The sequence below is a fragment of the Lampris incognitus genome, chromosome 3, assembly GCF_029633865.1.
Source record: "Lampris incognitus isolate fLamInc1 chromosome 3, fLamInc1.hap2, whole genome shotgun sequence".
NCBI lineage: Eukaryota > Metazoa > Chordata > Actinopteri > Lampriformes > Lampridae > Lampris > Lampris incognitus.
This window is the reverse complement of record NC_079213.1, coordinates 75338521-75366465: the sequence shown is the minus strand read 5'-3', so window position 1 is coordinate 75366465 and position 27945 is coordinate 75338521. Positions and strand designations below refer to the sequence as shown.

The 27945-nt window shown below is 41.9% G+C and overlaps 1 protein-coding gene across 1 annotated transcript; it reads left to right on the top strand.

Moving 5' to 3' along the window:
- Positions 1-41: 41 nt before the first annotated feature.
- Positions 42-26370, top strand: hdlbpa (high density lipoprotein binding protein a). The gene is made up of 28 exons (XM_056278006.1): positions 42-113; positions 1680-1751; positions 8369-8484; positions 8593-8759; positions 11427-11642; positions 11728-11934; positions 12498-12713; positions 12890-13096; positions 14137-14244; positions 14323-14427; positions 14774-14852; positions 14956-15095; positions 15179-15283; positions 15435-15548; positions 15742-15828; positions 15912-16043; positions 16164-16382; positions 17117-17338; positions 17448-17666; positions 17814-17952; positions 22065-22216; positions 22290-22394; positions 22490-22624; positions 22754-22897; positions 23117-23296; positions 24410-24526; positions 24666-24806; positions 24944-26370. Exons 3-28 carry the CDS (start codon positions 8409-8411, stop codon positions 25031-25033), a joined length of 3822 nt encoding a protein of 1273 aa, XP_056133981.1. The 5' UTR covers positions 42-113; positions 1680-1751; positions 8369-8408; the 3' UTR covers positions 25034-26370.
- The last annotated feature ends 1575 nt before the right edge of the window (positions 26371-27945 follow it).

The window sequence follows — 27945 nt, the reverse complement described above, 5'->3', positions numbered from 1 at the left end:
GAGCGGTAGGCGGATCTGCTATATATTCCCCGGGCTCCAATCCCACCTTCTCCGCCAGTGAAATTTCATCACAGCTTCTGCACCTTTTGGGCAGACGAGAAAAACAAAAATAAGTAAGTATCTAAAATGCGGGCTCTCATTCAACATTATAATATTCGCATTGCACACGACTTCCGTTGCCGGTCTGTTTAGCAGAGCGGTACTTGTTAATCGAAGGAATGCTTATTTGGGGTAAGCTAGCTACAGTGTGCTCTGGCCTGACTCCGTGTCATTTCTCCCTGCTCAGCTGTACTCCTTATGCCTACGTGGACTTAGCCAGCTAGTACAAACTGTAACGTTAGCTAACGGTAGTCTGCTAACAGTAGTTTGCTAACGCTAGAGTTCGACTGGTACTTTCAACTGCTAGTTTAACCAAGCTGGCTGCCGGTTATCGCTCGCTGTTTACTTGGGGGGGAAAAACATTGACATTCCTTGAATATGCATACAGCAAATGTGATTATTAAAAGTATTCTCGATCAAACTGTTTGGTTGACGTTAGGTAACGCACTGCTTCCAAGTTTCTGTGTTGGTCAGCTGGAGTAAACCAAACTATCAGGCGTTAACGTGTAGGCATTTTACCAAGCGACGTGTCACACTCACGCCACGGTCAAAGTTTTTAGCAAATCGGCTAACTAGCCGGGGCTACGGGATAATAACCCCGTGGTACAAATGGTTCACAGCGGACCATTCTGCTAATGTCAGAAGGCACCCAAATAGTCTGCCATTTATCATCATCATCTTGCTGCCTGTCATAGTTAGAATATAACACCAGTTTTCCTGCTTTAGGTGAAATTATGAAGGTAGTACAACGCTAGCTAAAACGATGGCTGCTCGTTCTAACAGTAGCTAATTTGCTACCTCCAGGTTAGCTATCTAGCTACAGAGTTTAAATCCCTAATCCAGGATTTACAGCGAGTCGGTAGTAAAAGGTAATAGGAATCTGGGATTTGGAAATTCTTTTTTTCCCCATCCTGCTGTTGTTAAACTGAGTGAAGACTTAGTTGGTCAGTCATCCATGATCGGAACTCTTGTCTCTGAAGAAGTAGTTGAGTTTTATTCAGTATAAATTGGTATTTAAAGTGGCAAATTCATGTAAATCTGTAATGGTCATTGTACCATAGAATGTTGGATGGCTTTGTGTGTTACTGTTATTGACGTCGGTGGTTCTACTGTAAGGTAATTTGCTAAAGCTTTGTCGTGACCTGCCACTTTCGATTGCAAATTACAATGACAAAAGTGATTTCAGTTATGTTGCTTTTAAATAATATTTCATTAGATATATCGAAGATGGTAGTTGTATTTTGTTAACGTTGAGGCTCAAATTGTTGGTTTTGCATTTGTATAAGATGACTCGACACAATTGGCTGGTGATTAAAGGGGAGGTAATCTCACTTTGACTTAATGCAAAGGAATCTATGTCATCAGGGGCAGCTATCTGTTTTTCATTACCAAATCGCGCATTTCAAATGGCAAAGGGATAGCTGTTTAAATCTGATCTGGACTGATGTTTATATCCATTCCCTTGGTTTCCCATGATTCAGAGCTACACTACTGGTTAGGTGGTTCTGTCTATTTAAAAAGAAAAGCCCATATTCAAGTTGCACTGCATATAATCAGATTTTTCCCCCTTTGGTCTACAGGCAAAAGCTGGCAGGCTGACGCGAACGGGCAGCTTTACAGGACGGATTATCTGGTAACTGACCATTTAGCTGGTAAGATCATAATTACTACGAGCTCTTGCACTAAAGATTCTTAAATTAAACCATATTATTTTTACATTATATTATTAATAATCGATTAAGATGCAATGCCCTTCACCCTCGACAGATTGAAAGTTGATCCTACTACAAGATCATGAGTACCTGTAAAAATTAATCATCTGGCGTTATTGCTTAGCCTGCCTCCCTTAAAATATTGCTATTACTTATAACTGTTCATATATCATGACATAATGTTATTTAAATAAGAATTTTTAAAGCTGCAACATTGATATTGAATATCCGGAATATATCTGGTTTTTCAGAACCACAATTCCCCTCCATCCCACCCCACCCCACACACACATTTAGAAAATACCTACAAGAAATGGTGCAGTACTGGGATGATATGTGGAGCATGTGGTGGTTATACATGGGTCTGGTACCCTGAGTTTAAATGTTGCTCTACTTGTTAAGGCCATGCTAAACTGAAGATTCCTGTAGACACAAATGCGCAACAGGATCTCCCTGTGCTATGCAGAACTCGACAGAGTAGCATTAACTCTAGGAGGCCTGACAAGGAAGAGGCCACTACAAGGGTGTGTTTTAAAATGTGGGGAATCGACCCTCCCCACAAATTCTCGTCTGGCTTCTCCTGTGATGGAACATTTAATACTATGTTGAAACGTGTCTGTGCTGAGCCATTCTGACAAATTAAAAAAAAAAAGATCAGATTAAGCAAAGTGCGGCCTTTTTCTGCTTTACCGAGTTAAAATTTTGGTCCAGTACTCAAGAGTTTGAAAAAAAGATTGGTGAGTGAAGCCCGTTCTTATCTTTGCACTACATGGGACATTTCGTGCATTTTTTTTCCAATAACGCTTTCTGGAAAAACAAAAACTAAATGTTGGCCAGTTCTCAACATTTGGGAGTTCTGTTTTACATGTGTTGCAAATAAATTGCAGGCATGCCTTGGGGCAAAATCCACCCTAAAACAATTTACATTCTTGTGCTCCCTTGATAGTTTGCATTCAAATCTCTCTAAAGCTAGAAACAAGCAAATCATGACCCTTAACGTTAAAATCTAGAGACGAAGTCTGTAGCTGCTCCATTGATGGTGTGCCAAAGATGCTTTGACAAGTGTAGGTTTTATCCTCGTGTATAAGTTGGTAGTTTTTTTTTTCTTTCATAAATCTTTGGGCTACCTCCAGGGGAAAAAATAAAATGAAGATGCAGCACCATTTTACTAATTTATGTGCTGCAGCCTTGGGGTTTACCTGACTCCACAGGTCAGAACCTTGGCTCTCGAGTTTTTAGAAGAGATTTATTTATTACATATAGATGATAATAGCATCATAAGTTCTGTTAATGTGGATTTTTGCTTTTATCCTGTAGGGATAAACTAAGGGTCAGTGAGAAAATCCTCTTAACCTTGGAGCCTTTTTGCTTGGCTACAGTTCTTACAATAGCATTTGACGTGAACAGACAACATGAATGGCACACTGCCTGTTGCTTCCTTCTTGAAAGTGTAAATGCATTCTCAACACTCCCCACACAAGTACTGTTTGTTTGTTTGACAACCAACATCTGTTGACTGTTGAGATGAACACACATTCACACAATCCTGATGTGGTGGTTGACTCAAAGTGAAATTATCCTTTTCAAAGGCATGACTTGTTTTGGTAAAGGTAGATTAGATAAAGACCACAATGTCAAAGTCCACCTATTGATAAGCATGTTAAACCCATGTCTAGTCAACGTGATCATTTTTCTGGTGCCCTAAAATAAATTGATCTATATTGGATACAACATTCAGTAGTTTTGTAATCAAATGTGTTCGGCTTGCCCTTTTCTGTGATGGTTGGAAGTCCAATGTGCCAATGGGCTTTCTTATAATGATTTAGAAATGGTATTGGTGTATATATTAATAATGTATCATAACACAAAAAAATAGATTTTTTTTTTAAGGATACAGTTAAGATTTCCATGCATACAAATCTTTGAAACTATCACTGATGTATTAAGACAAAGGGCTAATCCACAAATGTCAAAGCTAATGCTTATGTAGTTAATTTTAGTGTTTGCTGTCTGGTAGGACTTTTCCCAGGGAAACTAATCAGTGCTTAACATTTTTAAGTCTTCACCATGGCTCTCAAATGCAGAAAAACGAGCAGAGTAGCTTATGAGTTTGAAGGATATGTGATGTGAAGTTGTTGTGACTAACAAGCAGATATGGCAGGCCAGTCTGGTTCAAGAACTTTACCAATGGATACTACAACATCAATGGCTAAAACCCCAGTTCAGTGATGTTTCTTTGTTTGGTGGTGGGGAAGGTGCTGATGCAACAGCATTGGTGACTATTTTTGATCGATCTCTGGGATTTGTCTTTATGCATGTGCAATAATCAGGTGAGAAAATCACAGTTGAATCGGTTCATCTGGACACAACGTTTATTGATGGAAATCACTGATCTACGTGACCTCTTCAGTCTAAACTGACTTTTAAACAAAACACCCTGATAAACAAAACAACTGAAACCAACGATCAGTTTCATGTGAAAATAGGCACCGCCATTAACTAGAGTTTCAGTAGCCATGTGTACTATTCAGAGGATTTGAGAATGTTTGCAGTCGCAGCATGGTGACAGGTGTACTCTTAAACACCCCCCTCGGACCATCCCTGAACCGAGGGATAAGGGTGGGGATAACTGCAGTCAGTTTAGACCGAAGAGGTCACTTGGATGAGTGATGAAATGTTTCTGTCAATAAACGTTGTGTCCAGACGAACTGATTAAACTTTCTTTGATCTCTGGGATTTAGTCAAAAAACAATACAGTTATGATTATCACCTTGGGTGTTGGCAAGGTAAACAAAAGACAATTTTCACGAGTGTAGTTTTAGGTCAGGCTTGTTTGTTAAAATCAGCCGCTGAATGGCTTGTGACACATCACAGATGGCCCAAAGTTTTTTTCATGTATTTAAGATTTGTTACGATGTCCTGTGCCAATGGAGCAATATAATTAGGGCAGTGTAGATGCTATTATGAATTAGACTTGAGTGTTTATGCTTGATGAGGGATAGAAATGCTGAAATGGTATCTCTTTGTGCATGCTCGATAATCAAGGTAAGAAAATCAAAAAGTTGAATCGGTTCATCTGGACGAACCGATGCTGAAATGGTACAACTAGAATTATTTGATGCTGAAAATTTTCAGTTGAGTGAGTTGTCCAAAGTTTAGGCTCTATATATATATATATATATATATATATATATATATATATATATATATATATACATACACAGTGCATCTGGGAAGTATTCACACCCCTTCACTTTCCCCACATTTTGTTATGTTACAGCCTTATTCCAAAATTGATTAAATTCCTTTTTTTTCCTCATCAATCTACATACAATACCCCATAATGACAAAGCGAAAAAAGGTTTTGTAGAAATTTTTGCAAATTTAATGAAAATAAAAAACGGAAATATTGCATGTACATAAGTATTCACACCCTTTACTCAGTACTTGGTTGAGGCACCCTTGGCAGCAATTACAGCCTCAAGTCTTCTTGTGTATGAAGCTACAAGCTTGGCACACCTATATTTGGGGTATTTCTCCCATTCTTCTCTGCAGATCCCCTGGAGCTCTGTAAGGTTAGATGGGGAGTGTTGCTGCACAGCTATTTTCAGGTCTTTCCAGAGGTGTTCAATGGGGATCAAGTCTGGGCTCTGGCTGGGCCATGCAAGGACATTCACAGACTTGTCCCAAAGCCACTCCTTCATTGTCTTGCCTGTGTGCTTAGGGTTGTTGTCGTGTTGAAAGGTAAACCTTCGCCCCAGTCTGAGGTCCTGAGCGCTCTGGAGCAGGTTTTCATCAAGGATCTCTCTGTACTTTGCTCCATTCATCGTTCCCTCGATCCTGACTAGTCTCCCAGTTCCTGCCGCTGAAAAACATCCCCACAGCATGATGCTGCCACCACCATGCTTCACTGTAGGGATGGTATTAGAAAGGTGATGAGAGGTGCCTGGTTTCCTCCAGACATGACGTTTGGCATTCAGGCCAAAGAGTTCAATCTTGGTTTCATCTGACCAGAGAATCTTGTTTCTCATGGTTATAGAGTCCTTTAGGTGTTTTCTGGCAAACTCCAAGTGGGCTGTCATGTGCCTTTTACTGAGCAGAGGCTTCCGTCTGGCCACTCTACCATAAAGGCCTGACTGGTGGAATGCTGCAGAGATAGTTGTCCTTGTGGAAGGTTCTCCCATCTCCACAGAGGAACGCTGGAGCTCTGTCAGAGTGACCATCGGGTTCTTGGTCACCTCCCTGACCAAGGCTCTTCTCCCCCGATTGCTCAGTTTGGCTGGGCGGCCAGCTCTAGGAAGAGTCCTGGTGGATCCAAACTTCTTCCATTTAAGAATGATGGAGACCACTGTGCTCTTCGGGACCTTCAAAGCTGTAGAAATTTTTTTGTACCCTTCCCCAGATCTGTGCCTCGATACAATCCTGTCTCGGAGGTCCACAGACAATTCCTTTGACTTCATGGCTTGGTTTCTGCTCTGACATGCACTATCAACAGTGGGACCTTATATAGACAGGTGTGTGCCTTTCCAAATCATGTCCAATCAATTGAATTTACTACGGGGGGACTCCAATCAAGATATAGAAACATCTCAAGGATGATCCGTGGAAACAGGATGAACCTGAGCTCAATTTTGTCATAGCAAAGGGTGTGAATATCTACACTCACTGGCCACTTTATTAGGTACACCTTGCTAGTACCGGGTTGGACCCCCTTTTGCCTTCAGAACTGCCTTAATCCTTCGTGGCATAGATTCAACAAGTTACTGGAAACATTCCTCAGAGAGTTTGGTCCATATTGACATGATAGCATCACGCAGTTGCTGCAGATTTGTCGGCTGCACATCCATGATGCGAATCTCCCGGTCCACCACATCCCAAAGGTGCTCTATTGGATTGAGATCTGGTGACTGTGGAGGCCATTTGAGTACAGTGAACTCATTGTCATGTTCAAGAAACCAGTCTGAGATGATTCGAGCTTTATGACATGGCGCGTTATCCTGCTGGAAGTAGCCATCAGAAGATGGGAACACTGTGGTCATAAAGGGATGGACATGGTCAGCAACAATACTCAGGTAGGCTGTGGCGTTGACACGATGCTCAATTGGTACTAAGGGGCCCAAAGTGTGCCAAGAAAATATCCCCCACACCATTACACCTCCACCACCAGCCTGAACCGTTGATCGTTGATACAAGGCAGGATGGATCCATGCTTTCATGTTGTTGACGCCAAATTCTGACCCTACCATCCGAATGTCGCAGCAGAAATCGAGACTCATCAGACCAGGCAACGTTTTTCCAATCTTCTATTGTCCAATTTTGGTGAGCCTGTGCAGATTGTAGCCTCAGTTTCTTGTTCTTAGCTGACAGGAGTGGCACCCGGTGTGGTCTTCTGCTGCTGTAGCCCATCTGCTTCAAGGTTCGACGTGTTGTGCGTTCAGAGATGCTCTTCTGCATACCTCAGTTGTAATGAGTGGTTATTTGAGTTACTGTTGCCTTTCTATCAGCTCGAACCAGTCTGGCCATTCTCTTCTGACTCTGGCATCAACAAGGCATTTTCGCCCACAGAACTGCCGCTCACTGGATATTTTCTCTTTTTCGGACCATTCTCTGTAAACCCTAGAGATAGTTGTGTGTGAAAATCCCAGTAGATCAGCAGTTTCTGAAATACTCAGACCAGCCCGTCTGGCACCAACAACCCAGGCCACGTTCAAAGTCACTTAAATCACCTTTCTTCCCCATTCTGATGCTTGGTTTGAACTGCAGCAGATCGTCTTGACCATGTCTACACGCCTAAATGCATTGAGTTGCTGCCATGTGATTGGCTGATTAGAAATTTGCTTTAATGAGCAGTTGGACAGGTGTGCCTAATAAAGTGGCCGGTGAGTGTATGTACATGAAATATTTCCGTTTTTTATTTTTAATAAATTTGCAAAAATTTCTACAAAACCTTTTTCACTTTGTCATTATGGGGTATTGTGTGTAGACTGATGAGAAAAAAAGGATTTTAATCCATTTTGGAATAAGGCTGTAACATAACAAAATGTGGGGAAAGTGAAGGGGTGTGAATACTTTCCGGGTGGTGTGTGTGTGTGTGCGCGCCTCCTAGTCTTCCCGTAGACTGAGGACATATGCTGAAATGGTAATGATATACCTTGTTTTGATAAGCCCTCGAAAATTTCTCATAACTGGGATCTCTGGCACTTATATTCGCTCTCAAGGCGTTATGTGTAATATTTCAGCTTTCCTGAAGAATAACTAATAAATGACAGCAGAGCTTGCTATGGATTTGAAACATAGTAAACAAGACTACCCACTGAAGCACTACCTAAATTTCTGCAATTAAACAGAGGTAGCACTGGATGAATTGTTGTTTGGCGCCCTGCCCTCCTATATACTTGTCTAACAGCCCTCCGCAAACTATGCAGCGCTTGATATCCTGAAGTTTGATAATGGCAGGTGTTGGTAAACATGTGGCGTATTAGCACCTTTTTTATTTCATTTGTCTTGCTTTCTTTGGTATCAGCGTTTTTTAAGATGATGTAAACCTCTTTTTCTAGTGGCACACTCGGACTCTGTGTTAAACGTGGGATTTCAACCATGAGCTCAGTCGCTGTACTTACGCAGGAAAGGTTTAATGAGCACCGCAGTGGGCTCTTGCCAGAGCAGAGTGGTGGTGAGTATTTACTTTGGGGTTGATAAGTGCATTTTAAACCAATTGTGGCCTTGAAATCCAAATGAATATGTTAAGTTGATATGACTCCCTCTTTTTGTCTTTGTTCAGCTGCGGTGGCAGGACCCAGTGGTGCAGGGGATGAAGATTCTCTCCCTACCTACAAAGATGCCTTCCCCCCTCTGCCCGAGAAGGCAGCTTCACCCGAGGGAACGCAGGACTCGTCCAATGCCTGGACATCCAAGATCCGTCCTCTCAAGTCTTCTATTATTACCCAGGTATGTTTTTATAGGAAAATCTACCACAGCTTTGGAACACTGATTTAATTAAATGTCTTAATAAAATTGTGTTGATCAAAGAACTTGAATGATGAGAGTTTTTCCTTTTCAAATACTCTGCTGTGCTCAGTGTGCCCATTTGAATGAGCACACATCCCAGTTAAACTTAGTCATTATTTACCTGGTAATTTTCTAAGTGTATTGAAGAATACATACATTTGATGAAATATACATTAATGCATTGTTGAGTTGTATCTCAGTGTAAATAAAAGGGACACTGCTGCAATTACACAATTTGTAGCGCAGTAAAGTTTCATGTTTTTGATTTTCAACAATTCAAATCGCATTTGTTGGGAAAAGAAGATCCCATCACTTCAGATTTACATCAAGTTTTTTGCCCTGGACCCTTAACATCGATCGATGTATAATTTTGTTTCACTCATTTTGTTTTAACTAACTAGGAATTTCATTTTGATATCAAAAAGTCCTTTTTTTTCTGTTGCAAGCTCATTTATTTGTCTTCACGGGACTGAAGTCACATGGGCCATCTTGGGTACTGAATGGATACAAAAATTGGCATGCACTGCAGCTAAATTTGTGCCTGCTGTCTGTTTTTGTCTGTTTTAATGTGTTCACATTGACATGGCTAAGAACATAATGGGTCCAAGTAAAGCTACCAAGTTAGATATGTAACCTGCCGTTGTGTTTTCAGATCAGCCCTGCATCCAAACTGACCTTTAGTGTGACTGCGTTTTCTTGGATTTTGGTGCATCTATCATTTTCTTGTGTACCACATCATGACAGACTTGTCCAACTGGTCTCACAAGGACCTGGGTTGATTAGGCATAGTGCCAATGGTAGCCTGTCTTAGTATTTTAAGCCCTCTCTCACAGAGAATCTGGTACAGCGATTAACTGGGAAAAAGTCTTTAAAAAATCTTTACTGTATGATTTCATTAAGTCCTTGTTTTTGGCTGTGCTTGACTTGTTTGTTCATTTTGTCCCACAACCAAAAAAATAAAAAAAATAGCAAAAGGTCACTCTAGCTCTTGGCTCTCTTGGTATCTAGTAAGAAATTGTAAACTGCTTTTATTGTACTATCAGTATACTAACTGGGTAGAATATTTAGCCTGAGGAAATTGCCTTTTTTAGGTCAGCAAGAGATGTTTGATCACTCACCAGTTGAAAGTGTCTGGTATTGAGAATCAGCTTTGATGTGGAACTGGTTCTAAAATTCCAAGAACCAGTTATTCCTAAAAACAAGCCTGAATTTTAAGGCTGCCTGTTGAATCTTCAGTGAAATTCCAATTACACTGGGGGGAAAAAAAACAAGTGAAATGGTATTGAGTTTTAAAATGTGTAACGTTTTAGGACCTTTTCACACAGCATTTGGTGTATACTTGTGAAGTTTTTGCCAGGTCTGTATCATCCCACTTCTGACACGGTTGGTTTGGTGGCACGGTAGCCCAGTGGTTAGCGCTGTTGCCTCACAGTAAGAAGGTCATGGGTTCGAACCCCAGGCCGTCCCAGGTCCTTTCTGTGTGGAGTTTGTATGTTCTCCCCGTGTCTGCATGGGTTACCTCCAGGTGCTCTGGTTTCCTCCCACCATCAAAAAAGACATGCAAGTTAGGGTTATTACTCCTGTCTGTGCCCCTGACCAAGGCAATAGGAAGAAACAAGAAGTTGGTTCCTGGGTGCTGCACAACGGCTGCCCACTGCTCCTAGCTACATAGCTAGGATGGGTTAAATGCCGAGTAAATTTCATTTGTATGCATGTATAAAATGACAAAGTATTCTATCTTGGTTGAGGTTTTTTTGGGTTTTTTTTTTTGGACCCCCCCCCCCTTTTCTCCCCAGTTGTATCTGGCCAATTATCCCACACTTCCGAACAGTCCCGATCTCTGCTCCATACCCTCTGCTGATCCGGGGAGGGCTGCAGACTACCACATGCCTCCTCTGATACATGTGGAGTTGCCAGCTGCTTCTTTTCACCTGGCAGTGAGGCGTTTTGCCAAGGGGACGGAGCGCGTGGGAGGATCACACTGTTCCCCCTCCTCCCCCCTGAACAGGTGCCCCAACCGACCAGAGGAGGTGCTAGTGCGGCGACCAGGCTTCCCACTCGCAAACACGACCAATTGTGTCTGTGCGCCTGACCAAGCCAGAAGTAACACTGGAATTTGAACCAGCGATCCCAGTGCTGGTAGGCAACGGAATAGACCACTACACTACCTGGATGCCCCTCTACCTTGACAGTTTTTAAAGCACCTTGTGGATTCTGGTCCATACCAAAATAGCTCAAAAGGTTTTGGCAAAACGTTGAGTCTCTGTCCTCTTTTATTCAGACCATGGTGGGGTAGCTCTGGTATGATAACTATTTCAATAAAGTTTGAACAAAACATGGGAAATGGCATCATCATGGAACCTTGCTTTTTTTGCTTTTAGCTAAAAAGTCTTGATAAATCCCCTCATTACACTGTACACGTTGAAATGAGACTGTCGCATTGTACGAAGGGAGATGAACTGTTTGTGGCCACTGTAAGAAGACAACCTGGTCCCACAGATATTCAAATTAGTCTTGTGGAAAAAAACATGTCGACGCGTTTATGACTTTGCCTTGTAAAGAAAAAGGCTCTTCCATGTATTTACCATTTCTCTAATTATGAACTAGGTTTTCCATGTGCCACTGGAAGAGCGCAAGTACAAGGACATCAACCAGTTTGGTGAAGGAGACCAAGCAAAGGTCTGTGTGGATATCATGCATAAGACTGGAGCCCACCTGGAACTCTCCATGGCTAAAGATCAGGGCCTTTCAATCATGGTGTCTGGAAAGCTGGATGCTGTGATGAAAGCCCGCAAGGAGATTGTGTCCCGACTGCAGACTCAGGTTGGTGGTCTTTCATGGCAATATTATGCAATCAGATGAATTTGAATGGTAGAACACCATGATGCCACCTTTTTATTCATAATAGGCTTCAGCCACTGTCGCCATCCCCAAGGAGCACCATCGTTTTGTCATTGGCAAAAATGGGGAGAAGCTTCAGGAGCTAGAGCTCAAGACTGCCACCAAAATCCAGATCCCACGACCTGATGATGCCAGCAACCAGATTAAGATATCTGGTACCAAGGAGGGCCTGGAGAAGGCAAAGCATGAGATCCTGTTGATCTCTGCTGAGCAGGTAACATGCCATCTCAGACCCTGTGATGGGAATAGAAGTTATGACATTTAAGGCAAAACATGTTCCATCATATTTGCTTTTCAACTTGATGGTTCAGTTTAGTCCTTGTTATGTTACATTACATTACAGTCATTTAGCTGACACTTTTATCCAAAGCAACTTACAATAAGTGCATTTAACGTTACCAGCTATGAGAGAGAATTGTTAATGTTAAAATACTAGATGAGGTATGATACTTATGATACTTTCTGAAGCTGCTTCCTCAAAAGAAATTAGATTGCTCCTTTGGCTTTAAAGAATGTTTTATGCATCTCTGCGCACAACAACCTGAGTGTTAACTATGACAGATAAGATGAAAACTTGATTGGACTGCACACCTGTTTTTTGTAATAATGAGCAGCGAACAATTGATAATTTTGAAGCATGGCTGTCTGTGACATCCTCATCAGGTGGGTATTTGCACTTGGGAAGGGAGCAGTTGCTTGGCCGTAAGCAGGGCTAAAGAGTGAATTAAAAGTTGGTTCTCAACAGTGGATGATTCTTTGCCTAATTGTTGCATTCAGGACAAACGTGCTGTGGAGAGAGTGAACATTGACAAAGTGTACCACCCATTCATCACCGGTGCCTACAACAAGCTGGTTGGCGAGATGATGCAGGAGACTGGTGCCCGCATTAACGTCCCTCCTCCCAGTGTGAACAAGACTGAGATTGTCATCACAGGGGAAAAGGAGCAGGTGGCCCTTGCTGTGGCTTTGATCAAGAAAGTTTATGAAGAAAAGGTATGATGGGCTGGATTACATGAAAAATTTGATAGAAACTGCACTTGTAAGTGCTGAATCTTGAGTTTTTCATCTGTGAAGTCTTAGACATGTACATTGACTTTCCTTTGCTCGCTGCTTGTAGAAAAATACCAAAATTCTTAAGCGCTAGTTTTGTTTCAATAATCTCTTTTCAGAAAAAGAATGCCACCACCATTGCAGTAGAGGTTAAGAAGTCTCAGCACAAGTATGTGATTGGCCCAAAGGGAAACACCCTGCAAGAAATCCTGGAGAGAACTGGTGTCTCGGTCGAGATCCCACCCTCTGATAGCAGCTCAGAAACTGTCATCCTCCGTGGGGAGCCAGACCGGCTGGGTCAGGCCCTCACTGAAGTTTACGCCAAGGTATAGACCATCAGTGGATCTTGTTATATACTATTGATGTATTGAATATGACAGGAAGTAATTTAAAACTAATTCAAAGAAAGTTGAATCAGTTCCACCTCGACACAGTGTTTGACAGAACTGATTCAAGTTTCTATTGATTTTCTTACCTGGATTATTGAGCATGCGTAAAGAAAAATACAGTTGCATAACAACTGAAACCAACGTTTAGTTTCATATGCAAATAGGTGTGACCATTAACTACTTTTAATGGCCATATGTACTATTCCTAGAGGATTTGGGAATGTTTGCAATCACAGCCTCGTAAGACGGCAACAGATGTACTCTTAGCGCCCCCCCCCCACCCCCGGTTCAGGGATGGTTGTTCTCTCTTCACATAGATGGCCTCTTTGACTCTTCGTTAAAACCAGCGGCGCACATCCTTGATAGGGAGCAAACAAACAGAACAATATAGTATACACTATTCATTGTCGGGAGGATTGCTGTGATTTGTACATTGGGGAAACTAAACAGACGCTGGCCAAGAGGATGGCACAACACAGAAGAGTTAACGTGTCAGCCCAGGACTCCACAGTCTACACCCATTTACAGAGCAGTGGCCACTCTTTCAAGGATGAGGATGTGCACGTCCTTGGTAGGGAGGATCGGGGAGCTAAAGAGGCCATCTATGTGAAGCGGGAACAACCATCCCTGAACTGGGGGGGGGGGGCTAAGAGTACATCTGTTGCCATCTTACAATGCTGTGATTGCCAGCATTCCCAAATCCTCTGTGAATAGTACACATAGCCATTGAAACTCTAGTTAATGGTCACGCTTATTTGCACATGAAACTGACCATTGGTTTCGGTCGTTATGCAACTGTAGTGTTTATAAGTGTGGGGATACCTGCAGTCAGTTTAGACGGAAGAGAGCACTTAGATGAGTGATGAAACGTTTGTCAATAAATGTTGTGTCCAGATGAACTGATTCCACTTCGTTTGATTTTCATGCTAGGATTATTGAGCACGCATAAAGATGTTAAAACTAATTTCTATTTTCAGGCCAACAGCTATACTGTGTCCTCGGTCTCAGCTCCTTCCTGGCTTCATCGGTTCATTATTGGCAAGAAGGGGCAGAACTTGGCCAAGATTACCCAACAAATGCCGAAGGTTTGTCGAAGAATACAAGTTTCATTTAACAATGATGCAATTTTAGAGATGTGGTTTATAATTTTTTTTTTTCCTCAGGTGCACATCGAGTTCACTGAGGGAGAGGATAAGATCACCTTGGAAGGTCCTACCAAAGACTTGCAGATGGTGCAGAGCCAGATTGAAGCCATTGTTACAGATCTGGTAAGAATGACAGACATCTCAAGGTTTCATCAAGTCACCTTTGGTTCAGTAGTAAGCTATGAGGTCAAAACATTATTTGTCAGGATTTGAGTTTTTACAAGTAAATTTGGGTGTTATATCAAGTGAAATGAAATTGTATGGAAATACCAGAATTTCCAAATAATGGAATTCAATTCAGTCACTGATTTGTTTTTGGATAGAAATGATTTTATGGAGTGTGATGCCCATTGTCCCTAGCTTGTCAGGGAAAGTTCAGCAGCTCATCCACCAAGCAACTGTAGACCATTTTCGGTCTTTAACTCAGATTCTTTGTTCCACATCAAACGAGATTGCTTTTTATGAACAGGTAAATCGTATGGATTATGCAGAAATTAGTGTGGATCCCAAATTCCACAGACACCTTATTGGGAAAGGTGGTGTTAACAGTAAGTGACTTTCCTTGTGTTCATGCTTGGTCTACTACCAGAGGTTTGTTTGAGTTGTGCACAGTGCCACAAAATGGATTAATAATTTCTTTCATCTCCTTAGTCAACCGCATCAAGGAGCTGCACAAGGTGACTGTCCGCATACCCCCTGACAATGAGAAAAGCAACCTCATCCGCATTGAGGGGGATCCACAGGGTGTGCAGGAAGCCAAGAAGGAGCTGCTCGAGCTTGCATCACGCATGGTTTGTACAAACTCGGGAGTTAAATGTTCAAACATTGCAAGTGCGACCTTTCTCTAGACTGTCACTGAACCTGTCTCTCACAGGAGAATGAGCGTACAAAGGACCTGATCATTGAACAGCGTTTTCACAGAGCCATCATCGGGCAAAAAGGAGAGAAGATAAAAGAAGTGCGTGACAAATTTCCTGAGGTGAGTTTCTCTACAAAAAAATGAATTGCTTCGTATAGCCATTTGACTGTATTTGTGTTTTGTTACTATTTTTGGTGAAAATGCTGAAGGATTTTAATTCTTCGCTGAACCTATTTTTGAGGGTCTAACTTGAAAAATTTACTTGTTCAAGGTCATCATCAACTTCCCTGACCCAGCACAAAAAAGTGACATTGTTCAGCTTCGTGGACCACGCACCGAAGTGGAGAAATGCTCAAAGTTTATGCAGAAGATAGTGGCTGAAATGGTATATTTGTAGATGTTTTTACAGTTTGGCATAATTTATTTTGATAGTGTAAATTTTTTTTTATATGACACACATGCTAATAGGGTAGAGCTCTCAAAGAAAATTCTTGCATTACCTGTACTTTGAGACAGTTGAATGAATGCCAGTGAACAATTTTAAGCAAAAAACGGTCAACTTTAATTCTCATTGACAGGTGGAGAACAGCTTTTCAGTCTCAGTTCCAATCTTCAAGCAGTTTCACAAGAACATAATTGGAAAAGGAGGCGCAAATATCAAGAAAGTAGGTTTGAGGAAATGCAAAGTAACAAAGTTGTATGTCTTCCCAGGTTTATGTTGTAACAATTTCACTTCTTTCCCTTCTAGATTAGGGAGGAAACTAACACCAAAATTGATCTGCCTGCTGAGAATAGTAATTCCGAGATGATTGTCATCACCGGCAAGAAGATAAACTGTGAGGCTGCGAGAAGCCGCATTTTGGCAATTCAGAAGGAGCTGGTTAGTTTTTTTTTGGCTATAATTTAGTGTCAGCAGTGCTTTGAAAGATACATTGCTGATACTACTACTACTACTACTACTACTGGTCATGTCCAATGTTTTTTCGATTCTGTTTTGCAGGCAAATATCACAGAGATGGAGGTGTCCATTCCCTCTAAGCTCCACAACTCTTTAATTGGTTCAAAGGGTCGCCTTGTGCGCTCCATCATGGAGGAGTGTGGTGGTGTGCACATCCACTTCCCCACTGAAGGCTCTGGTATTGATAAGGTTACAATCCGAGGCCCTGCCGAGGAGGTGGAAAAAGCTAAGCAGCAACTGCTTGCCTTGGCCGAGGAGAAGGTTTGTATAGAAATCTCAAGCCCTTTATATGTGATTGTCAGCAAGTTCTACAATTTTTTTTTTAAGCCTCCACTTAACATTAATGCTACTGGAGTAGGTCAGTGATTCAATGTGTATCTACAATGTCACTGTCTACCTTAAGAATCATATCTCATACACAGGTAGTTTGCAAACAAAGGTATTTCAAGAACTTGAAGCATTTATTCAAACACATTTCAACATGGAGTCACTTATGAGTGGCTCTACTCACCCATTGATTGTATGGCACTTGAAAGCCAGCAGTTTTTTTGAAACGACAATGTCAACTGGTTGAAATGGGCCAGGCCAGAGAAAACCATTCATGGGAGGACCAGGATAGAATATTAAGTGACTATTACAAATCACCAGACCCCTTGTAATATTAGGCATAGAGAAGACTTGCGGTACGGAACTGGGGAGTGGTCCTTTTGTCTTATCTGTCTCTTTAGACATGTTTTCTGTCCTTATTTGATACCTTGGAAAGGAATTCAGAAAGTTTTTTTAACCAATCACTCATTTACCACATTTTGCATTTAAAAGCAAACAGAATTTTGGTGTTCACCATGGGTATTTTAGAAGTGAGTCATGATATTTATGAACCAGTGTTTGCCTCACACTGATCAGATATAAGGTTATGGCAAATGTTTTTGATGACGTGTAACATTTTTTGGTGACTGGTTTTTCAGCCTGTATCACTTTAATTACATCTTATTCAGCAAATAAAGAGTCATACCGCTGAACTGCGTGCCAAGCCAGAGTACCACAAGTTCCTCATTGGGAAGGGTGGTGGAAACATTCGTAAAGTGCGTGATAGCACTGGTGCCAGGATCATCTTCCCCACTGCTGAGGACCAAGACCAGGAGTTGATCACTGTGGTTGGCACAGAAGAGGCAGTGCGTGAGGCCCAGAAGGAGCTGGAGGAACTTATAAAGAGTTTGGTAAGATGAGTTTTGGAATCTACTGGTCACTACGTGGTAAGCCATTGGGCTGTTTTTCCCCCTTTAGAATGCTTGAATATTGAAAAATAATATCAATTTCTCTTGTCAGGATAATGTCGTTGAGGATCTAATGAATGTTGATCCCAAGCACCATCGCTACTTTGTGGCTCGCCGTGGCCAAGTCCTCAGAGACATTGCTGATGAGTATGGTGGTGTGATGGTGAGCTTCCCCCGCACTGGTTCTCAGAGCGACAAGGTCACACTCAAGGGAGCCAAAGAGTGTGTTGAGGCAGCCAAAAAACGTATGCAGGAGATTGTTGAGGATTTGGTGAGTGGCTACATAGTGGCCTTTATCTAATGAGATGAGAGATTTTACTTTATTGTTCATTGTTTTTCTGTTGTGATTTGGTAATCTTTGCTTTAACTGACTGCCTTTTGTTTTGTTTTGGGTTTTTTTTTTGTTTTTGATCTCCAGGATGCTCAAGTGACCATTGAGTGTGTCATTGCTCAGAAGTTCCACCGTTCCATTATGGGTCCGAAGGGCTCACGCATTCAGCAGATCACCAGAGATCACAATGTGCAAATCAAGTTCCCTGAACGTGAGGACACCCAAGGTAAATGTCTTTATGCATGCTCAATAATCCAGGTAAGAAAATCACAGAAAGTTGAATCGGTTCATCTGGACACATTTGAGAGAGAAACGTTTCATCACTCATCTAGGTGACCTCTTCAGTCTCAGCTGACTGCAGGTATCCTCACCCATATAAACAATACAGTGACATAACGACCGAAAACAATGATTGGTTTCATATGCAAATTGCTGTGACCGTTAACTAGAGTTTCCAATGTGTGATTGAGTTCACGGAGAAGGCTCATCTAGCACAACACAGAAAATCGAAAACCAGGCAGGAAAAAAAGTTCAACCTACTTGCTGCATGCCAGAGACATCTGCAGACAACGGATGGCGCCCTCAATGGCAGACAGAGAGACTGACGCCAGACACATGCCGGTGATGTGGACAAGTGGGTGAAAAATCTGTACGACAGACAACTCACCCAGGCGGAGAAAGACAACTTGCTAAGGGGCTGAATTTTGCTGTCATGCTGAGGCAAATTCTGCTAGTGGAACTGATCACAGCCCATGGAATCAGTGATCTGTAAAAACGAAGCGGAGCAACTGCAGATGAAAGTTTCAGCCTGCCTCAGCAATGCGAAGAAGCCACCATCAAACATCAGCTGAGATGAGAGGAAAGCTCTCACAACTCTCAGTAAGGACAATAACATTATCATCCTTCTGGCAGACAAAAGACAGATCCACTGCTGTGATGCACTGTTGTATTAAACCAGACCAACTATCATGACAAAGTTATGACGTTACTTGACATGAATACTTGAAACAACATCCAGGCAGTGGTTACAAGAAAAAGTTGATAGATTGTCTGAAGCTGTTAGAACAGGACAATGCTATTGATGGAATTTTGTACCATAGATTATACCCAGGGGAGGCTACACCTAGTCTGTATGGTTTACCTAAGATACATAAAACAGGATGTGCCATTACAGCCTATTGTTTGTATGATTAACTCAGTGACCTATAACATCCCTAAGTTTCTGGCATCTATTCTTAACCCGTTGGTAGGCAGTAATGAACATCACATTCAGAACACTATAGATTTTGTGGATAAGGTGAGGGACATCCTTATGGAGGGGGATGAAACAATGGTCTCTTATGTAAAACGTGTGTTCCTGTGGATCAAGCAGTGGCGGTAGTCCATATGAAATTACAGAACGACCCACGCTTAGCAATAGGACCACCCTTAACACTGACCAGTTGTGTCTGCTGTTGAAGCTGCATCTTCAGTCCATGTACTTCACATACAGGGGGTAGTACTGAGGGCAGAAGCGTGGGTGTGCTATGGGTTCTCGCCTATCATGGCCAATTTGTAAATGGAGGAAGTAGAAAAGAGGACTCTGATGTCCTATCCACGTTATTATGAATTCCATGGCACTTCTAGGGAAGACACGCCCCATGTAGCATCCAGGCGCTAGGATTCTAAGAAGACCTGCTGCTACTCTGCCTCTGATTAGCCCTAACCTTAACCAACCCATCCAATGGAGGCAACGAGTACTGGCCAATCCTAGCACTTGAATGCTACACGGGCGTGTCTTGCCTAGAAGTGCCGTGGGATTCATAATCATGCATCCTATCCAGCAACACCACCTACCCATTGGTTCAGATTTGTGGACGACACCTGGGTTAAAATTAAATCTCAGGACCTACCACATTAACTCTGCACAACATCATCGAGTTCACCAGGAGGATGTGAAAAATGACAGGTTAGTTTTCTTAGACTGTGAAATTGCAATTGGTGACGGGGAACATTTTAATTGTTGTTTACCTGATCAGTATTAAAGATTTGACTCATCATCCACTAGAGCACAAACTCCCACATTAAACAGGCCCTGGTTAAGTGTGGTTATCTTAACTAGGTAGACCCAGAACTCGCTGGAATGACTACACGTCCAGTCTGGCCTGGGAACGCCTTGGGATCCCCCAGGAGGAGCTGGAGGGCGTTGCTCGGGAGAGGGACATCTGGAGTGCCTTACTTAGTTTGCTGCTGCCGTGACCCGACCCCGGAGAAGCGGCTGATGATGAATGAATGAATTAATCCTGAATGGGCATTTTTCAAAGCCAGGAAGATGTCCAAACAGTGCACCAGCTGATCAAAGAGACAATGGCTGCCTAAGCATAAACCACTGGTGATTCTGTATCTGGTGGAAGTGTCAGAACTGTTGAGATGCATATTTTCCAAACATCGCATCTCAGTTGATTTCAAACTCAAAAACACACACTGCCTCAGAAGTTGGTCCACCCCAAGGATTGGGTTCCCCGGCACAAACGGCAATATAGTGTATGCTGTTAAGTGCCGGAAGGATTGCCGTGACTTGTACATCAGAGAAACCAAACGAATGCTGGCTAAGAGGGTGGCACAACACAGAAAAGCTAACACGTCAGGCTAGGACTCCACAGTCTACATCCATCTACAGGCCAGTGGCCACTTTCAGGGATGAGGAGATGCACATCCTTGATAGGGAGGAATGCTGGTTTGAACGGGGAGTCAAAGAGGCAGTCTATGTGAAGAGGGAACGACCATCCCTGAACCGAGGGGGGGGCTAAGAGTACATCTGTCGCCATCATACAGTGCTGTGATTACAACCATTCCCAGGTCCTCTGTGAATAGTACACATTTCCATTTTAACTCTAGTTAATGGTCACAGCAATTTGCGTATGAAACCTATCATTGTTTTCTGTCTTTATGCCACTGTATTTATAGGGCTGGACCCAAATATTCAGCCACCCGGATCTTTGTTTATTGGGTAGGTATTTCAGTTTTCCTTTTTGGGATTCGGATATTTGTCTTTTTTTTTTTTTTGTTAAACGTAGCTATCAATTAAAGGTGAATTACAAAAATAACATTTTGTTGGCATATTCTTGTACTATATTTTTATTTTTAATTGCCCTGTTAAAATGTGGAACTGTATGCCATCTCAGCTTGGAGACGTGACATCCCTCTCACTCACAGCAGTGATGTTCACGTTAGCCGTTAAAAGGAAGACAGAATGCCGGAAGAGCTTGGGTATGCTGCATTTTATAATAAATGCGGACCGTTCTTTACTGTGTCGGTAATTGGTAAAATAATTGTATATTTGAGTGATTTGTGATTTCTTTGTCAGAAAAAATTCAGAATATTACACTGTTAAGCCTACTGTTACGACTATCTCGTTAAAAGTATTGTTATAACAGAAACATGGGTGTTTTGTATCTCTGTTTGACTCTCGTTAGGTTCAGGTTGTAAGACGTTATAGACTTAGGCTAATAGCTGACTATTTGGAACTGGAGTTGGTCTCTGCACTGCACTGCGGCTGCCCGCTGTTCCTAGTGTATAGGAAGGGTTAAATGCAGAGTACAGAATTCGCGAGTACTGAGAAATGACAAATTATGAATAAATATAAATCTTAAATTTGTTGGAGGTAGTATGCTGTTTGTATGCTGTTTCTGCGCTTCTGTTTCACAGCACTTTGTCAGGTGTTGTCTCGATTTGGAGCCTATTATGAGCATTCATGTAGGTCTATAATGTATCCATGATAAGAAAAAAAAAGTCACAAGCTTTTATGTCACAAAGTGCATAGATGGGACCTTGTTCAACAAAAATCCCTCGGGATTACAAACATGCATCAAATACACCAAACCTTTTGGGAAATGTTTTTTTTAAAATTATTATTATTAACAAATAACACAAACAACTATACTGTAGAACAACAGAATCCTTAACCAATTAATGCCTTTAATTAAATCTAAAGACACGTGTTGCACCACTGTGCTGTCCATCTCAGCCAAGAATGGAGAAATGTCTTGGCTGAGTCCTTCCTGAGTCCCCTGCCACTGCCGAAGCTCAGAATATTTGCTGTTGATTACGACCGCAGCTCTGGAGCCCCCCCCCAAAAAAAGGCATTCGGGACAGCCCTAATTGTTCATGGGTGGGTACGCCTGCAGTCAGTTGAGACCGAAGAGGTCACTTACATGAGTGATGAAAAGTTTCTCAATAAACGTGTGTAGATGAACTGATTCAACTTTGTGACTCAAGGTAAATGCATTTCCATGCTAAAGAACGATGGATGCTGTCTGCTGACTTATTTTCTAATCAATCTTTTTCTCATTTCCTCAGCTGCTCCCCCGGCAGAGCCTCCTGTACAGGAGAATGGAGAACCCAATGGAGAAGTGAAGGAACCTGTGGATGCGACTGCACCTAAGAAGTGTGACGTGATTGTGCTGTCTGGTCGCAAGGAGCGCTGTGAGGCTGCCGTGGAGGCATTGAAGGTCTGTATTAAAATCCGCTTGCATTCATTCCTCAATCTTTGTTTGCTCGGCTTGACAATTTTACCTTTTTCAGGCCTTGGTTCCTCTCACTATTGACGTAGAAGTGCCTTTTGAGCTTCATCGTTACATCATTGGACAGAAAGGAACTGGAATTCGTAAGATGATGGATGAATTTGAGGTGTGTCTTAAGTGTTTTAATGTGGAGACTATACACAGAACTTTACTGTGCTTTTTTGTTTTTTTTTAATAAAGATTTCATGGTTTTGCCACCAGGTTAATATTCAAGTGCCTGCTCCTGAGCTGCAGTCAGATATAATCTCCATCACTGGCTTGGCCAATCACCTTGACCGCGCCAGAGAAGGTCTCCTGGAGCGCGTCAAAGAGCTGCAGGCTGAGCAAGAGGATCGGGTGAGTGTTGTGGAAATTCAGTTCTGATCAAAAGGGATCAAATTCTAAATGGGGAAAGACCGTGGGTATTTTTAACTCCAGTGTGACCCAAAACCTGTGACGATAGTATTTCTATCTAACTCACTACAGGCACTCAGGAGCTTCAAGTTGACCATCACTGTGGATCCCAAGTATCACCCTAAGATCATTGGCCGCAAAGGTGCCATTATCACCAACATCCGCACTGAACATGACGTTAACATCCAGTTTCCTGAGAAGAATGATGAGAACCAGGTAGTGTTCTACTTACTGAGTATTATCTTAGAAGTGCATATTGTTGAGCTTCTTTTTTTTCTGAACACCATATTTGCCTTTTGTGTTTTTTTTTTTGTTGTTTTTTTTTTTTGGAGGAAAACAGGGTGGCACCAGTGATCACAGAGTTTGTGATGCTGTTACTTCATTATTTAACTTTGCCACTTGTTTGGTGACATGTTGCCTGCTGTATACCCACAGGATCAGATCACCATTACTGGGTATGAGCACAAAGCCCTAGCTGCACGGGGTGCAATCCAGGCTCTTGTGGATGAGCTGGAGGAGATGATCTCTGAGGAAATCACCCTGGACAGCAGGGTCCATGCTCGCATTATTGGAGCCCGTGGCAAGGGCATTCGTAAGATCATGGATGAATTCAAGGTGAGGCTGCTGAGATGAGTATTTGTACAATACAGTATTTGTAATGGTCACAATTGTGAGTTAGAAAAACTTTGCTGAACAGTGTCAGCGTAAAGCATAAGTTGGTATTCATTTTTAGCTTGTCCCCACCCATTCATTTTGAAAGGAGGGGGGATGTAAAGTAAAAGGAAAGTGATGGAGGTGTGGGAGACTGAAGGTGGCAGTGCTGTAGTAGAACACCATGCCCCAGCTTCTCAGAGGCCTATTCAGTTTGTTTGGCTAATGCTGGCATGTCGCCTCTCTACACCAGTGGTTCCATTATGGTGTGCCGTGGGATTTTGTGAAAACCATACATTATTGCAGTATACAAGAAGTTGTGACTGAGTTCTTAAATTACTATATCAGTACTTCGTATGCACTCATTTCCCAATACAGAGGCAAATTCTACCCTATAAAGAATTCTTTTAAAAACTTTCCGCCAAAGCGAACCCCAGTTTTCACTGTTAAAGCAGTTGGTGGACGATGGGAATTATTAGTGTGACATATTGAAGGCCCTGATTGACACCTAATTCCCCCCCACCCTCACTCTGGGAATGCTGCCTCCGATTGCCTAGTACTCAATGCCTCCATTAGCCAATCAGAGGCAGCGTAGGAGCAGGTCTTCCCGGAGTGTTAGGGGGGAAATAATGACTGATTGACATCCAGTGTGAAGGGGATAATATTGAAAAAGAGAAATCCATGAGGGAGGAAAATTGATCACTCTCTTGTGCGGAGCAAACGACCAACCACCAGTTCAGACGACCCACCACCTAAAGAAAAGGGGAAAAAATGGTATCACGAAAGCTATTTTGTATGGATATGAATACATGGTGTGTGTTGGGCACCAAAGGGCAAGCCATGCTTCCTCCCTCAAAGCAGCTGTGACAGTTTTATTTTTTATGTTGAATTTGTCAGCCGGGAAATGGGTTTTACTACCGTATATAATTAGATGTTTTCATCTCAGACAATGTAGAAGTTTACTATTTCTTTAAGAATATAGCGGCCTCAATGCTTTATTTTGCACCTTAGGTTTCCCTATGGGGTTTGCTTAATGCATTGGAAGAGTTGATCTAACTTGATATTGTCTTTGCATAGGTTGATCTCAGGTTCCCCCAGAGTGGCGCTGCAGACCCAAACCTTGTGATTGTCACCGGTCGTCCCGAGCTTGTGGATGAAGCCATTGACCATCTCCTTAACCTGGAAGAGGAATATGTATGCAACTGTGTTTTTTTTTTTTTTTTTTGAAAGCCTGTTTCCCTCTATCAGCACTAGTTACTTTCCAGTAAGTGCTGTAACTGTTTGTGTGTTTTCTCAATAACATGGATGCTTTCTATTGGTGCTGCTCCCTCAGATGGCAGATGTTGTTGAGAGCGAGGCAAAGATGGCTTTCATGAGGCCTTCTGGAAGTAGTGCTTCTGCCTTGGATGAGCCACGTGGCCCATCAAAAGGGTTTGTGGTGAGGGAGGCTCCCTGGACCACTGGCAGTGAGAAGGTATTGTCAGTCACAGATTTTTTTTCTTTTTTTACATAATGGCAAGTTTTTTTTTATCAGCGTTGCAGCGTTTTTTTTTTCCTCCTTTATATGTATTTGTGTAGCCTATATCATTGTTCACTTGTCCCCCTTTTTAGGCCCCAGATATGAGCAGTTCTGAAGACTTCCCCAGCTTTGGTGCTCCAGTAGCAACAAAGGCATCCCCTTGGGGACCCAAGCGCTTCTAAGCTGTGCTGCTACAAACGGGCCTCAACTCAACCTGACACAATCTTCCCCATCATTGTTACCCCGTTGACCTGGACTGACCGCTGACCCCAAGTACTCAGTTCTGAGAATGTCTTGCCTCTCTCTCTACTTATCCTGGTCTGCCTTTGCAGATTCATCAAAGTATGAAGTGCTTTTGGAAACTGTATTTGACCTGTGAGCTTTGTATCTTTATTCATCAATACTGTCTTCTGCAAAAAACAAGGTATTGTGAGATGTTGCGGTTTAGTCTATACAGTCAGAGACCCAAGTTTAAATGTTGCTAGACCTAACATTTCATTGTGGTTTGAATTGTTATACCAAATTCAAAAGGTGGCCAGAGAACTTCGCACAGTTTCTTAAATTTACTGAGCTGCCCTCCTTAGTTGCCTTTGCAGGGTGGGGCAAAGGGGTGAAACTATTGCTGATGACATGTTCAAACATGATGACCTGTGTGGTAGCCAGCTGTTTCAGTAACCCTCTCCCCTCCTGCTTCTCTCATGTAGCTGAGTAAAATTTGCCAGTTGTTAGCCTTGAAGCACATCTTATTGATCATCTCCTGCCACATTCATTTTCCATTTGCTTGCAACTGTGCTTCTGTGAATATGGTCAAGTAGTGGCATGTACCTTGCAGCCTTATGAATTGGTAAAATTAAATTGAAAAGGCCTCAGCCACTGCAGAATGGCAAATGCTCAAACTGCCAGATGCTTTGGAGATCATGCCGGACCTGTACAGTTTCTTATAACACTAGACTCAGAGCTCCAATGTATCCAACCTCACACTAACTGTTGAGCCTTTTCCACGCTTTTTGACACGTTACCTAGCCATCTGATCATGTTTGAGCAAAAGAGCAGACCACCCTGTGCCAGTTATCTGTCTAGTGATGTCCTGTGTTACTCATCCTTGGTATTGGGTCAGTGTCCAGTCCCTTTTGTCTTCCAGTTGCTATGCAGATTGTTCTGTTTCAACATAGCAATGGCCCTTTTTATCAGCCTTATTGCTAGAATGATACAAACCAGGTAAGGTGATGTCACAGTGCATTTTTCCCCCCTTTGGAGAAAACTGGAAGGCATTAATATCGTTTCCTTAAAAGCTTTTGGAACTTTTGCCCCAGTTGCAGTTTGTTTCGTTCTCCGAATGTCTCACTTTTGCTTGAGTGCAGATTTAGCATGCTAGCTGCTATTTCAAGATCTAGCGTCAGCTTACCATGGTTTTGATCATTCTAGCCTTGTATGAAAGATTATGCAAATACCATAGAGAACGATTATGGATGACACTGGAAAAGAAATTGTCCAAAAAGTCAATAAAAATTGAAAACAATTCGTGTATTGTTTTTCCCCTAGACTGACATTTTAAAAAACATGAAGTAAAAACTGGACAAAATTTTACTTGTACAAACCAAGTAATATACGTATGGAGCATACAAATATGCTTAATCATCTGTAAAATGTAGTCCCAGAGAATATTTTACTGACATGATCTGGTTTCACTTTGTTTTAGGTAACTTTATGTTGTCTGAAATGCTGAACTAGCTTTCTTTGGATCTCATGTCTAGTTTTCAATAGAAATAATTTTTAAGTATATATGTATTTTTTTTTTTAAATAAGGTATGTTTATGGTAGTGTGGATTTTATTATTCAAGACTTTTTGTGAAATATCAAATCATCTAGCATGTCTGCCACTGGAAAGATGTGGCCCCCTGGTGTGGGAGGAGAGTGGTTGTACCGGTTAGGCTGTGTATGCGAATGATTCTTGGAAAGCAACTCTTGATAAATGGTGCCAAGGACAAAGGCGACTTGATCAAGATGAAGAGATCCAAGTCCATAATCTTTGAGAACACATATTTATTTTGAATGTACAAGCCATCAAAATGATGAGTGCAAGTTCAGTGGGTTGGAGGTGGAACAGACTGACATTGGATCACTGTGAGAGGAAGATGGGGACAGTAGCTGATTGCCACTCCTTTGGAAGTTGCTAGTCTTATTATTTGATTTAACATGCTAAATAAGTAATGTAGTAACTAAGTCCTATACTTTAGCCACTATTGACTTGTAATTGGATTGAATTGTTTAGATGTGTACTCAGAAAAACGATATTCAGTCTTTACTAAGACTTTGTCATAGTGTTTATTTTCTCACCAGTGTCCATCACTTCCAATAGATATCTGTAGCATCACATATGAGATTTTAGTCACAGGTGTTTAAATTATTTGTCTTTGTTTGAAGACGAACAAAACATGCAGGACCTTTCCTATCAGGACAGAACTTCAGTATTCTTCCAAGTATCCGTGATCCATGTGCTTTAGAATCCACAACATCTCCAGGCATGAGGCTTTTTTCTGTCTTTGTTGTTCTTACAGTAATGGTAGATACTCATTAACCCATTTTTTCCAGAGGAGATTTATTATATTTTGGTGTTGTTTCCATCTTCTCTTTGTATATAGATCTTTTTCAAAAAAGTCCTGGTGGTAAAACTGGTTTCATTAGAAGCACATGGTTTGGGGTCAATGCTTCGAGGTCATTTGGATCTTCACACAGTTTTGTGATGGGGTGGTCATTCAGCATTGTTTAAACTTTCCAGAGCATGGTTTTAAAACCTTCATCATCCAAACGTTGATACAGGACACAAGTCAATACCTGGTCATCCATATGATGCATTCCTAAACACCACTGTGATGTGATCCAGCAGGTGGGTTAATACTCCACTTAATTCCCTTTTGTGACACAAATCTTACAATGTGGCTCTGATTTAAAGAAGTTAAGGCTTTTTTTGGCTCTCTTCTCCCACAAAGTTGGTGCCTTTGTCCAATCTCATGAGAAACTTGTCCTCGCCGACAGAGGAATCTTCTCAAATTGTTGATACATGAGTTTGTATCGAGAGAGTAAGTTACTTCAG